At 50.9% G+C, this 13,411-nt stretch overlaps 2 protein-coding genes across 2 annotated transcripts; one reads left to right on the top strand and one right to left on the bottom strand.

Annotated features, from left to right (window-relative positions):
• The first annotated feature begins 715 nt into the window (after window positions 1–715).
• LOC100908482 (elongation of very long chain fatty acids protein 4-like) lies at window positions 716–1,624 on the top strand. Its single transcript, XM_003737804.2, has one exon. It carries the CDS (start codon window positions 725–727, stop codon window positions 1,514–1,516), a length of 792 nt encoding a protein of 263 aa, XP_003737852.1. The 5' UTR covers window positions 716–724; the 3' UTR covers window positions 1,517–1,624.
• Window positions 1,625–7,606: 5,982 nt separating this feature from the next.
• On the bottom strand, window positions 7,607–13,411 carry LOC100908338 (sodium- and chloride-dependent GABA transporter ine). Its single transcript, XM_018640428.1, has 13 exons — window positions 13,006–13,411; window positions 12,733–12,893; window positions 11,021–11,199; window positions 10,762–10,896; window positions 10,008–10,196; window positions 9,795–9,932; window positions 9,481–9,689; window positions 9,055–9,310; window positions 8,739–8,917; window positions 8,585–8,653; window positions 8,296–8,395; window positions 7,889–8,163; window positions 7,607–7,760 (listed from the first exon to the last, which is right to left on the bottom strand). Exons 1-13 carry the CDS (start codon window positions 13,309–13,311, stop codon window positions 7,623–7,625), a joined length of 2,334 nt encoding a protein of 777 aa, XP_018495944.1. The 5' UTR covers window positions 13,312–13,411; the 3' UTR covers window positions 7,607–7,622.

Below are 13,411 nucleotides of genomic sequence, written 5' to 3'. Positions count from 1 at the left end.
AAATTCCTACATCGCTGCGGTCATTTTCTTGGCTATATTCGTCTTCCCATTTAGGTCCCCGATTCTCCGCAACTTCGACGTGATCGATGAATGCCGAAAAACAATGATCGTTTCGTGGATTATGTCTTCATGAGGCATGCGATGGAGTCATTGTCTATTTCTTTCCTCCTCCCAGCGGGTGCGAATCTTCAAGAAAACCCCAAGTCCTAATCAAGCGAAGCCAAGTGCGAGGCAATTAGCCTCGGGTCTAGATGAGCTGGCCGCCAAGGTGCTCGATGCAGCGTATACATATTATAGAGCCCCGTGCCATTTCACTTTCTAGACTTTGAAACCGTTGGAAAAGTACAACGTTGAAGGGGTCTCGGCGACATCGCGAAGGAATCCCGGGGAGCCGTAAACCGCTCCGCGTACAGGGAAAGCGCGGTCGCGGGTGAGTCGCTGGATGCGGGTCACCAATTGTAAAGCCTTTCCAAGTTCAGACAACACGTTTCTGTTTACGTAAGTGGTTTGGTCTTGACTACTCGCAGGCAGGCAAATCTGCTGATGAACTTGGGAAATGGGGTTAGGGGTCTGCGGTGCGATCCTTTCACTGATGAAAAAAGCAACGGCGACGGATGAAGGTACCGGATGCATGGCCCTTTCTGTATTCTGTCCTCGCAGCTACATAAGCTATGAAAAGTTGGACCAGCGGGCTTAGTTCACGGAGGCCTCGGCATCTAGAATAATGCTTCTAGGGCTGACTCGTGATTCCCGCCTGAAAGGATGGTGGCTCATGGATTCCCCCAGCGGGATCCTGAGCATATGTGCTCTGTATCTCGTAGTCGTGCTCAAATTGGGTCCGGACTGGATGCGGGATCGGAAACCGCTCAATATCAAATTCCTCGTGCGTGGCTTCAATCTGCTCCAGGTGATCAGCAACTCGTACTTCGTCATCTATGGAGCGTATCTCGCGTACGGCAGAGTCGGATTCCGACTCATTTGTGAACCGTCGCACATGCGAACAGACCAGGAAAGCCTCAGATTACTGAGTTTGTATTATTTCTATTTTTTGATCCGACTCAGTGATTTTGTTGACACGTTATTCTTCGTGCTAGCGAAGAAACAGGGTCACGTGAGCTTCCTGCACGTGTATCATCATCTCTGCGTCGTGCTCAACGGCTGGATCGGATTGCGATCCGGATGGATAAACGGGGTGCTGTTCGGCATTTTCATGAACGCCTCGATCCACATCATCATGTACAGCTACTTCATGCTGGCCACTTTCCCGAAGATGAGACCCTATCTCTGGTGGAAGAAGTATCTCACGTCTGCTCAGATTATTCAGTTTCTCGTCTTCTGCTACTTCGCCACGGTGGTGGTGAAAAACAAGCACGATTGCGGCTATCCCCAAGCCATGATCTACAGTGGTATCGCCAATGTGATATTGTTACTCCTGCTCTTCAGCAAATTTTATCTCGATACGTATATTCGGAACAAGCGATCGATCAGACCGACGGTCGACAAACACGTGGATTAGTCATCCGGAGAGTCGTCGGAAGTTCCTCTATGGAAACCGAGATCCGCGGAAGCCGAGGTCCGCGAAATTCTATAGATTTTTTTTTCTGAATAAAACCCTTTGTCGGAAGTGCTAGGCGCTCTTCTTTTCCTCTTCAAGCAGCTCTACTCTCGCCCTTGGGAACTATACGACGGCGCCAGACACTTTCTTCCTCTCACGATTTTTTTCTCATCCAGGGCGGATTAACCAATGGTCCTATTCTGAAACGAATGCCAAATCAGTGCGAAAGCAATGACTCAACCAAAGGTCTTCCCAGATAGTTTGACGTTGCCGCAATGTTTCTGAATGGAGCTGAGCGAAGGCCACCGATTTCGTAAATCGGCCTTTCGGCAACTCGCTTGGAAGGAGGAGGAGAAGAAGAAGACGACATCTTACAGCGAGGTGATGTATTTTTACACCGACGGAGGCAGCCGTTACCGGTTCACCGAACCCAGCAACAACTGGAGTTGGCTGTAGTTTTTTCAGAGTGGTTCCAAGAGCTGCCTTCTGTCTATGGTTAAATTTGCGAACTTTCTGAAATCGACGACGCTGCGAAACTTTCACGCCGTAAATCGTGGCTAATTTTCTCACCTTGTTGCAATGCGCTCGCATAGAAGTCTTGTTGGTTTGAGGATGTGGCGATGAAAATTGTGGGCATGGGCGCGTGAAATGCCGAGGAAGCCCCGACTGACAGACTCATGGGGGATCCTCGGATCAGCGGATGTTGGATCGCCACCCGTGAATACTCTGTAAAGAAACAGAAAAACGTCAAAATGTGGAAGAAGCGAAATCACGGGTTTTTGGCAGTTTTCCTCGTCAGCGTCCGGCACGGATTCGCTCCAGAATTCCCTTCCTCTGCCCCTCCGATCTGAGTATATGTATGCAGACGGGGTTTCTCAATCCTGAAATTTCCTTTTGTTTCGCCCGAATAAGTAAGAGGTTCCAGATCGGCGTGACGTTGTCGCTAATTTTCATTATCAGTATCATAATTCTACGAGTCCTTTCGGTCGGATTCAGCTGACCGCTTTCCGTGTAATCCACATTCTGTGCGCTTACAGTAATCTGTGAGACGTGGAAAGTTCATGAGCGTTACTAAAGGTGACATAATCCGCCGCCGGGTCTTTCTCAACTCCTGCTGGCGGTGACTAACTGAAGTTGTCTCAACGCAAATTTCCTTTATCGGAACTCTCGGTGCCATACAAGAACTGGCACGATTTCCTCCATTTCTGTATCGGATCGTATGTATATTCTCCGAATGTCCCCAATCTATCCCCATCGGACTGGTGTGAGCGTCAGGACAATAAAGCGGATGAGTGCCCAGAAAAAAAGGATTGAGCCGGGCCGTTTGCGTCGATAGAAATCGATCGCACTTCCCGTCGTTTTAGCTCTATCCGATGAGGAAGTCCGTGAGAAGCTCGGGTGTTTTATTCAGGAGAGCCTGAACCTCCATTCTTTGATGCTCGAGCACGTACCATCCCCGGGAATCGTGCTCGAGGATATCGATCAAAGATAGAGACCTTCGTCGGGGTGTCGAACCGCTCTCGACTCTACGGCGTGACCGATGAACAAAGTGCACGTATAAAAGCTCGCCGCGGGAAAACTCTGGTGCCGGCCGGAGGCTTGAACACGGCGTGGGCACAGCTAAGCACCGAAAAACGGCGCAAGGTAACATGATGAAACGACAAACGGCTGCGACCATAGTCGGTGGCACCGGCGCGGCGGCAGGAGTCGGAGAAAGGCACGTTGGACCCAATCCTGAAGAGACATTCAGTCCGTGACTGTGTGATACCCGGACTATTACACAAACTTGCGGACACGCACACTCACACAACCCGCTCACCCGGTCAGAGGTTCTTATGCAAGGGATCGCGCTTCGGAGAGGGAAGGGGTCGGCGAGCATGACGCTATGTCTGCAAAGTTTCCTATGGCCTATGTCTCAAGCGACTCCTCGATAAGCTGTTGACGGAAAGTCTTCAACCGCGGCTGTTCAAAGAAATATCAGAGAATCAGAATTTCACAACAGCATCGCGAGAACAGCCCGCTGCGCAGGCTTCGCGACCCGCTCAGAATTTCGGAAGCGTTGCGTAATCGTCATATCCGAATATCAACAGAGTCTTGCGCCTCGTATCGTTGACCAATTCATCGGCAATGACACACTTTCCCTGATCTTGTCTTGATCCCTATCGGAACTCACGTGTCCGTTCGTGTCAGCTGTCATGACGAGCGGATTCGTGAAGTTCGTCTTTGACAAAGTTCACCATCCGGCGGACACGCGACGAGCGTCGACAGTTTCTCGACAGTTCCGCGTAGAATTCACTCGTCACGATCCCAAGATTTCCACCGTCCCGACTTCTTGACGGCAAGATGGGATCCGACCCTTGATTCCGACGGTGCTTCCCGGACGGGAACATATGGATCGTATGAGGCCGAGCTCGACCGGGATGTCGTCAGATCGCTCTGAATTGTTGAATGGGACTTTGAACTTATTAATTGGACACGGAGGACAGATGAATGACCGCTGGAAACTCATGTGCTCGAGTTCATGAATGATTAATTTCGAATTCACAACGACTTGATTGTTCAATAAACGGTAGGTCGACGTGCTCAAGCAGCGCGAGGAAGATGCTCATAATTTTGTTTTCACGTGTCTCGGGTCGTTGTTCAAGGTCCCCAGCTGACTCGCTCCGCATTCAAATATGGGGAGCTGATTGCTTTCGATCATGAGCTCTGAACAGTCACTTGGAGCTCACGTGTGCAGAGAGCTGTTGCTACTCTGTTCCAAAACTTGTCTCTTGAGCCGACTGCGTCAGAGCTCTGCTGTCACATCAGCTTTCGTCATCGGCTGAGAAATTCTTCAGCGTATATGTAGAAGTTTTGTTTGCTTTTCCACGCTTGGATCCCTTCGAAAGTGCTGCCAAGAGAAGCGATGGATTCAGAATTGCCCCACTCCCTTAGCTTCGTCACTCGCTTCCCGAGTCGCCCACGGGATTCGCGATCACGATTTACCCGAAACTAAGAGGCTCCTCAAGATGAATGAGCTTTCTATCTCTCTAACTAACGATCTTCAAATCTACTAGAATTGGATTTCCTCAGGAAGTATTTCCAACAGATCCTTGCGCAGGAGCGGGGGCCGGGGGCGGGCGCATTCTAATCCGCTATTCTTCCGCGAGATGCATCAAAGGAAACGGAATAAATGCGGAGCGGCGGGCGTTGTCAATAATTGGAGCACGTGATTCCGAGCAAAACCTTTTAGAACCGATCCGGTATATCGGTGAGTGAGAAGCAATAATAATTTATTCGACACCAGATCGCCCTATGCCACGATACGGGGTGTGACGAGTTTTTATGCGTCACCAAGAGCGGACGGCGAAAGCATCTGCCCCTTCTTGTAAAACTACGATAGCGAGGATAAGCTGCCGCCGAAGAGAGTTCCCATTGGACATTGTCCACGGATACCGTTATGGAGCGGTGAATATCATGGTTCTTATCGATACACCGTCGTGGGACGAGATCACGCAGCATTGCAGTAGCTCCAGCGAGTGGATCGCTCACTCAGGGGGCTCTGACTCAGATGGGACTGACGTTCGAAGCTCGATTCCGTAGCATATGATCTCTGTTTCGCATTCGGGGGAAATTCGCTGCATATGGCGGAGTATCCTCTCGTATGTGGATCGAATCGGATTGCAGACTTTCTCCTACTCACCATCCATTTGTAACATCGCGGTTCTCTCCCGGTGTTCGGAGTCCGATGGGTGGATTATCCTTGTTTGATTTGAGGGTGGTCGGAGTTTGATCCTCACAACACGTTTTCAGGGTAACACAACAAAGACATGCATTTCGGTACGTCGTATTAAAGCACAATTGAACTCAACAAACTTCAACAAACAACCGATGAAACGCCATACACGGGTTACGTCACAGGGTTAGCATCAAGCGACGGAGAACAACGTTAACGGAGCAATGAACATGAATTCGGTTCGGTTTCTCGGTGTCAACCTGAACAATTGAGCGGGCATTCACGGATTCGGTCTCGGATATCGTCGTAGGCGGGAAGTCGATCGAAAGGGTAAAGCTCGATTAGGTCGAGCTGGGGAGTCGATAACGAGTAGGAGTCAATCGGGGGAGCTGTCACGGCGTCAGAGTCATCTGACTGAGAGGTAGTCAAACGTTTCGAGCTTGCTTCAATTCAGACTCGGGACGGAACGGTAGTATGGGAATGCGACGATACGGTGAGGAGAACGGAGAAGGACGAAGGACGAACACTCAACAGGACATACATAGACAGACGTGACTACACGAAACACAACACGCAACACGAGATGGTTCGCGGCGCTGCTGCTACAGGGTTTCGGTCAGAAATGCGCCGCCATTCCGCCGGTGCGATTTTTCGCGCGACCGCATGCATCGAAGTAGAGGGTGAGGATGTTTTTGAAGAGGGCGAGAAGGGGCGCCCACCAGATATCGCGAGCCTCAGCTTCTCGGCAGCGTGTAAGGTGGATGGCTGCTGGTCCGCCGCTTGCCACCCGTTCACAGAGTCAAGAAGTCAAGAAAGAGATGAAACAACCGAGCAACAAACAACTGATTAAGAAACCGCCGCGGCGGCGGCAGCAGCAGCTGTTGCCGGCGGTAGTTACGTAACGGAACGAGCCACCGACCAGTAGGCTGGCTGCTGCTTCTTGCTTGGCTGCTTGGTGAGTTGCTTGCTCGCGGCCCGTCCGTCTGTCTGTCAGTCCTCACCTCCGTCGGTCGGTCGGTCTGTCGGTCCTTCCGTCGATCGTTCGTTCAAGGACACGGAATCAGAAAAAAAGAACACATGGCAACATCACGTCGACGCTGCTGCTGCTGCCATTCAGCAACTCTGCCGATCGGACCCCTGGTCGGCCGACCACCGATAGCTCGTTTCCAATGTCCGAGTTCGACCCTTCGAATGCTTATCATTAAAGACACTTCTCCGCTATCGTTGGTCATTCGGAAATCCGGATTTTAAGCGAAGTGAAAGTTTCGTTCAATATCTGGGCTGATCAGATTCGGAAGGGACACAATGCTCTTATTACGTGATCGTAGACAAGCGTCGATTATGTCCCACATAACCGCAGACATGATTGGGTGGACCCTGTATAAGGAATGCGGTCCGGTGTCCGGTACGGCCTCGGTACGGCGTATTTCCTTCGGATGGGACCCTCCTGGCAGGATATTCCCGGTCCTGTGATGCTCCTGCCAGCCGTCTCTCCAGACCGGTTCCTTTCCAGACTGCAGTTTCCCTGGATCGGAACTCGGAACGTAATTTCAAAAGTCCCACTCGATGCGATTGAGAAGCCTTAGAAGCATTGTTTGGTCACGATCAACGGATGGTGAGATATTTTTTTCGGAAGGAGCAAGGTCAAAGTATCGTTATTACGTTCAATTTCGGACGGTGGGGATGGATTACTCTCATCTTACGCGGCCGGTACCGCGGGGTTTTTCATCACCACTTTCCTCCACCTAAACTACGGTTGTGCTCATTGATTGTTGCTAAACTTCCACAATCAAAGTCAGTTATTTCTGATTTTTCCAGCAATGCGGTCAGATGAAGGAAAATCTCACGCGATGACTGCATCGCTCGGGAAGACTCGTTCCGTAATTTCTACCAAGATGTCTGGAACATTCGGAAGTATTTTTGGTCGTTTAAAGTTTGAAGCACATGGGAGATGCCTCTCGCATCGCACACCGTCGGCACTTGCATCGACCTCGAGTCGAACAATGACACAATGACGACTGGGGTTCGGAATTGCGAGATTCCGGCCACTACCGCTCCTTCTCGATTGAAAGCCTCGATTGCTGCATTTTTCTCATTCGAAACACAACTCGGGCTTCGGGGAACGTCGGGGTAGATTTCACCTATCAACTGATAGAGAGCCGAGGGATCAAAAGCGTGACATAATGAGAGCTTGATCTTTGCACGGGGTCGTGTTTTCATTATTGTATCACCGTCTCTCCCTATAAATTACAAGTCTATCGAGCATTTCGTTCAGAATTCATCAGTGGGAAGGTGTTGGGAAAAAGAAATCCGTCGCTGACTGATCTGTGTCCCGAGAGTGAGCTTCTACGGTCAAATCCGTGCTCCGTTGTAAACGGACGCGCCGTTCTTGAATACGTGCCGAGGCTTCGGATCCCAATAGGGCCACCCATGGTAGACAAGGTCGTCGTTCACCTCCACAACTTGAGGTTGGAGGGACGCCTTGATTTTCTGTGGATGTGATCGGAGGTTATCGACAAGGTTCGTCCTCCGGGCGCCGCGATAATTCTCTGCGAGGTTCCTCGAGGATCCAAAAAAAATTGCATGATTTCCCAATAAGCGGGGGAGTTTTCACTCACAGCGATGAGTCCGCTAGCGTCTGCCCTGAAGATCGCGCGCACCGCGAAGACCGGTACGATGAAGAGGACTAAGCCAAACAAACTCCAACCGACCACGTCGGCCCCTAGAGGGAACTTCCTCCCATCGCGCATGAGAGGTCTCTGGAGTGCCATCCCACCGCAGACGGTGACTGCCATGAAAGCCAATGGACTGACGGTGGCCCAACACATCCTCAGATAGACGTAGGGAATTGGGTGCAGCACCTCATCGGTGTTGTACAAGAGATTCTGACCGCCTGGAAACAATCTCCCTTAATCGAGGATTCTCAAGGGCCACACTATCAGCTCTAGAGAACAGAATTCATCATTGCGGATGATAATAATCGGCTGATAGGGATCCGTCAGACCGCTTTTGTGAGAAAACTCACCGTAGAGCCATGCCAGAGCACAGAGCTCACCGAAACATACCACAATTATACATAGGGTACTGACGTAGTAATCAACGGTTTGTAGGTAGTAGAGTCCTGCCTGAAAAATCCAGCCGGAGCCAAAATAGAAGCTAATTAAACGGGAAAGCTGTCCGAGTGAGATGGACAGACTGATTTGGGAGGCGCAATACTCATTGCAGTCCCAGATATTCCCTCAGAGATTCTCCCCTATCGGACTGCTTCCTCTCAGGGAGAATCCGCAATGGCTAGCCCGCCGTCGGGAACTCACATCGGTCACGAAAGGAATGGCCATGATAAGACACCCGCAGCAGATGAAAAGCAGGAAGAAACCTCGACCCTGCAATAAATGGCTGATATTCTCACATGAAATCTAGAATTTATCCACCATGATTCACGGCAGGTGAATTCCACTCATGACTTGCCTGGAATCGCTGTTTGATAGTCTTGCCATAGCTTTCCTCGATGGCGTGTACGACGGTGGATGTTAGGGTGTTTATGGAATCCATCGCGAGACATATGAACAAAAACCAGAACAGCACAGCCCAGAGCGGCGGGAGCGGCATCAATTTTATGACTTCAGTGTACATGACGAACACTAGACCTAAGGGGGGTGAAATCAAGCTCCAGTTCCGGACCACTGCTCTGAGATATCCGATTAGGTACTCTTCTAGATTTGACCTCCCGAGGTTTTCCCCGGTTCGTCTGCGATGTCGCTTCCCAGGTTGAGACCTGACTGACCTGGATCTTTATGGAAGAAAGAACTAGAGAGTTCTTGTTTCCAAATGACACACAGATGTCCCACGGTGCCAAACGTGACCGTTCCGACCACGAAAACTACTAATACGTTGATCAGGACGGTTATCGTCGTATCTCTCATTAGCGAGATTTGCCTCTTGTTTCGGGAGCTGACGACGTAGTTCGGTCCCAGGGTGAGCCCCATCGAGTGTATGGTTTGAGCCAAGGCGAAAACCCACAGCTTGGCGCTTTTCATTGCCTGGATCGCAAGAAGTGATTCAGAGAACGCTCCCGCGAAGGAATTCGCGGGACACGGGCGGAGTGCCCAGGGGACCGGATGGGGGTCTCCATCCCCCTCCATATCGCCCTTCACGCTTACTCGGTCGAAAACATCGCGTTCCCAGTAATGAAGGTGATAGAGAGGTGCACCTGAAGGTTTGGCGTGAAGAAGTAGTGGATCCCGTCATAAGAGCCCTCCAAAAGAAGGACTCGGAAGAGGAAGGCAGCGAAGATGAAGAAAGGAATGATCGAAAGGACGTATTTGATTTTCTCGCTGAAGAAGCTCTTCTTCCGCAGCGAGAAGTAAGCGAGGAGTAAACAAAGTGAGATCGACGCAAAGAGCTCCCAGCGTATGACACCTGCAAGAAATTCATGAGCTTCGATCATTGTCGCCTTCGAACACTTTTGGAGCTCCAGCTTCTCGTCCTCGCCGAGAGCCTCTCTAGGGATATCGATAAAATTACCGGGGGTGTTTGGATTATCGGACAGCTCGATCACTTTGATATCGAAAAATTCTTGCGCGGTGGAAGTTCTCTCCGCTAGTTGGCCCGACAGAGTCTTGTTTATGTCTCCGCTCATTTCGTCCCCCGAGTTGGAGATGGCTGAAACGGAGAGGAATTTTCTATTCGGTATTCCGATCTTTCAGCTCTCCGAGCAGCAGTCTCACATGGAAGTACCTGCGAGACGGATTCTGAAGAACTGCTCGGGATCCTGGGTGCAGTTTGGAGTGTTCCAGGGATTCGTACACCTGGCCCAGCGGGGTCTCGCATGGAATGAATTGAAGAAATAGAAGATTGACCACGCGAAAACTACCGCGTATATAGTCGACAGAAAGTATGAGATGACGACGCCAGCGACACCGATGCCTGAAGAGAATTCGGTTCAATCAGCATAAGATTATCAGGATTAGAATCTATCGATTATCGATATCAACGTCCTGCCCGGGAAGAATCCAGGGCTCTCGAGATCTCCTGAGTTTTGTGCTGTCCTTCATTTAATCAGGGATCCGGGATCGGGCGTTCGAAGCTATCCGAGCGCGCATCCCCCAGCTCGCTTGAGCTCCTCGGCGACCGACGTCGGGGTCGTGCCGTCAGGAAATCATTCCAGGACTCTAATTCGTTCAAACATGTTCGAGCCCCTTTCCTAAGACAGAGAGGCTCAAACATGTGTCGAATCTCGGAAGCATGCGGGCGCGGCATCGCCCCAACTACCGATCGACGCTCATATCTGTCGAGTGTTCAACCGATTCAGTTCGATCAGCTCGACTAATGGGATCCGCCCAGTTTCTGGCGACGACGCGCGGTTGCCCACTCAGGGCGCGCTCCGGGACGGATTTCGGGTGATGCTCTTCCATTCTGGTACAGGCCTCAGATTCTCGCCTCTATTGTATTATATGACTTCATAGAGGTTGCCTGGAGGCTGAGAACTTGCCTTGAACGAGTGGGGCGAGTTTCCCGATCGCCTGGATGGGTCCCGAGTGCGTCGCTCGACCTGCAGCCATTTCAATGCAGATCATCGGAACGCCCACGCAAATCAAGAGCATCAAATACGCCATGAGAAACGGACCTGGGACGAAATGCGATCACCGGCTCAGAAAAATTAGTGGAACACCATCAAAGAGGAAGTCCTTCGGGAGCATCTGAAACTTCTAAATCACCATAAAAGACCAGTCGGGAAGATCTGTACTCACCGCCTCCTTTTATGAAGCAGAAATAAGGGAATCTCCAGATGTTTGCGAGACCCAGGGCTTCCCTTGCGGAGCCCGCGGCGAGATCGAGGTAGTGACGGCAATTATCGTGTGATTTAGCCTTGGTTCGTGTTACATCAATCACGTAATCCTCTTCGTCCGACGAGCTTAGGGGGAAGTCTCTTTTTGATTCATAGAGCAATTCGACTTCGATAAGCTACTATTCGCGAGAGCTCTGGAAACTCGGGAAGCCGAACCAGAGAGATCATCGGAATTCGCGTCTGGATATAGGCGCTTGCATGAGCGATCTTTTGCGAGATCAGCTTCTCTAATAAGGATTTTCTCCCCGAGAGATCACCGACGAGCCGTGAAGGGCAATCTTTTCGTACCGAATTCGCTTCGTCAAACGCTCCTTTTGATTCCCGCGCTGTCCGGAGACAATTTGGCTGAGACGCAAGACTCGCCCACGGCTTCCCGGGAATCGCCGAGCTCGTGGCAGTACAATCGATTACGCCGAGCTCCGCGGACGTCAAAAGTCTGGTAATTTTGTCTTTAGCCCCCCTATCGACCGTACAAAGTATGAGCTTGGGTGAACGAAATTCGAAAAGGGAGCACGATTCTCATCGTCGATGTCTCCGCGGCTCCCATCAAGGTCTCCGCTCTCCCGTGAAAGCGTTCATCTTTACCACGGAGATCTAATCGCGAGTCTTCGCGAATAGCATCCTCTTGTTCGCTCACTCGAATCCAATAAATTTCTAATGGCATGCCGCCGATAGAATGATTTCCGCTTGAGATAACTGATGTTGGTTTTAAGAAAATATCGAGCCTAGCGGCTGCCGGAGTCTGAACTACGGTGGCCGACGCCGAATGAATCAACCATCGAGCTTTGTTCCTCTGCTCGACATTTCCTCGGAGACAATCTGAGATCTCGTCAAACAATCGAGAATGATCAAGAAAGAGGCGGGAGATGTCTGCTATCGGGTAGTAAAGTCGATCATAACGAATTCTGAAGCTCCATGAAACATTGACACAGCGCCGGCTTTACAGCTCTTTTGGAAGAATCTGAATTATACAACGTGAAACTGCCGCTGGACAATAGGGACCTCCTGCGAATACTATCGAAGCGTAGCACGGAGTCATTGAGAGAAATCAGCCACCTACAATCAATGTGTTCCTCATAGCTCGGAATCTCGGTCTCGGAGAGCGGGCGGCCGTGGCACGGTCGGGATGTCAGGCGCTACCCGACTCTGAGGTGGGTATTCCGGGCTGGTCTTGGAAAATTGTGCGGCTTGCCAATATATCGGCTAAGAAAAAGGATTTCCGGTCTCTCACTCACTAGTGAAATTTTCCGGCTCCAAAGGTCGGGAGGCGTTCTAATAGGGATGAGAATTGGAATCATCATTCTCGCAGAAACCCTTAAGCATGAGCGTATGTTTATACTCATCGGGCTCGTTCATCATCCCTTGAATGTTTCGGGTATCGGAACCAGACGCCTAAGTCCTGCCTTCTCCGCTACTCCCCCGGGAGGCTGATTTGATTTCGACTAGCTTCGATATCACGGTGTCTAATGGCTGGTCATATTGGCTTTTCGAACAACCAGTCAGGGACCAATCATGAAATGGGAATTAGGTTGATCTCTCGCCGCGCCGGCGCCGTTCTGATCTTCTCCTCAGTGTATCATTCTCTCTCGCTAAAGCGATTGCCTTAATTTTTACCTGTAGTATTCTTGATCTGTGCCTTTCGTCATGTGTTTTGGACGGAGCTCAGGGACCGATCTCGACTTCCGGCGCTTTGTGTGCCCGATGGTGAGGGCGTCTCCATCATTTTCAACGAACGAAAATGATCGAGCCAGATACCGCGCGGCTTCTTCCATTCCCTGGGGGAAAGAAGAGATCAGACTTCAGGAGGAAAGCGATATTTGCGCGACGAGGTTCCGATTCACGTCACTATGGGAATCTTCGATGGATAAACAGCAGCGTTCTGCACACCTTTTTCGAGATTGTGGGGGCAGCCACGACCGGAGCCGGACTTGGATAGTGGCTCACCGATGGGGCCCCAGGACTCATCGAGATCGGCGGAGGTGGAATCGTTGAGAACAGAGGCACAGGCTCCTGAGGACTGCTGGGGGAAACCGCTATACTGGGTATGAGTCCTGCCGGAGTCTGCACCAAGACATACGGGGCCGTGACAGCGCTGTGCTGCCGATCGAACGAGTAGATGCTCGGAGCGATCGGTGGGGACGACACCAAGGGGATTCCGGCCTGGATCCCATCGGATCCTGGCTGAATATTCATCAGGCTTCGTATCGATGGTCACTCGGCATCTAACGAAAACACTTGTCGCTCGTAATCATACTGTGTGGTGTAAACGTTGCAGCTGTTCCTCCACCGATTC

Source organism: Galendromus occidentalis, unplaced genomic scaffold, assembly GCF_000255335.2.
Source record: "Galendromus occidentalis unplaced genomic scaffold, Mocc_1.1 scf7180000075612, whole genome shotgun sequence".
Taxonomy (NCBI): domain Eukaryota; kingdom Metazoa; phylum Arthropoda; class Arachnida; order Mesostigmata; family Phytoseiidae; genus Galendromus; species Galendromus occidentalis.
Note: the sequence above shows the minus strand (reverse complement) of the source record. Positions and strands in the feature narration are given on the sequence as shown.

Bases quoted from the DNA above. Each gene is read 5' to 3' on its own strand.
- LOC100908338 (XM_018640428.1), bottom strand. From the start codon at position 13,311: ATGAATATTCAGCCAGGATCCGATGGGATCCAGGCCGGAATCCCCTTG. The intron at 8,654-8,738 runs GCAAGTCATGAG...CATTTATTGCAG, and splicing joins CTATCAAACAGCGATTCCAG to GGTCGAGGTTTCTTCCTGCT. The intron at 8,164-8,295 runs GTGAGTTTTCTC...GATTGTTTCCAG, and splicing joins TGCTCTGGCATGGCTCTACG to GCGGTCAGAATCTCTTGTAC.
- LOC100908482 (XM_003737804.2), top strand. From the start codon at position 725: ATGCTTCTAGGGCTGACTCGTGATTCCCGCCTGAAAGGATGGTGGCTC.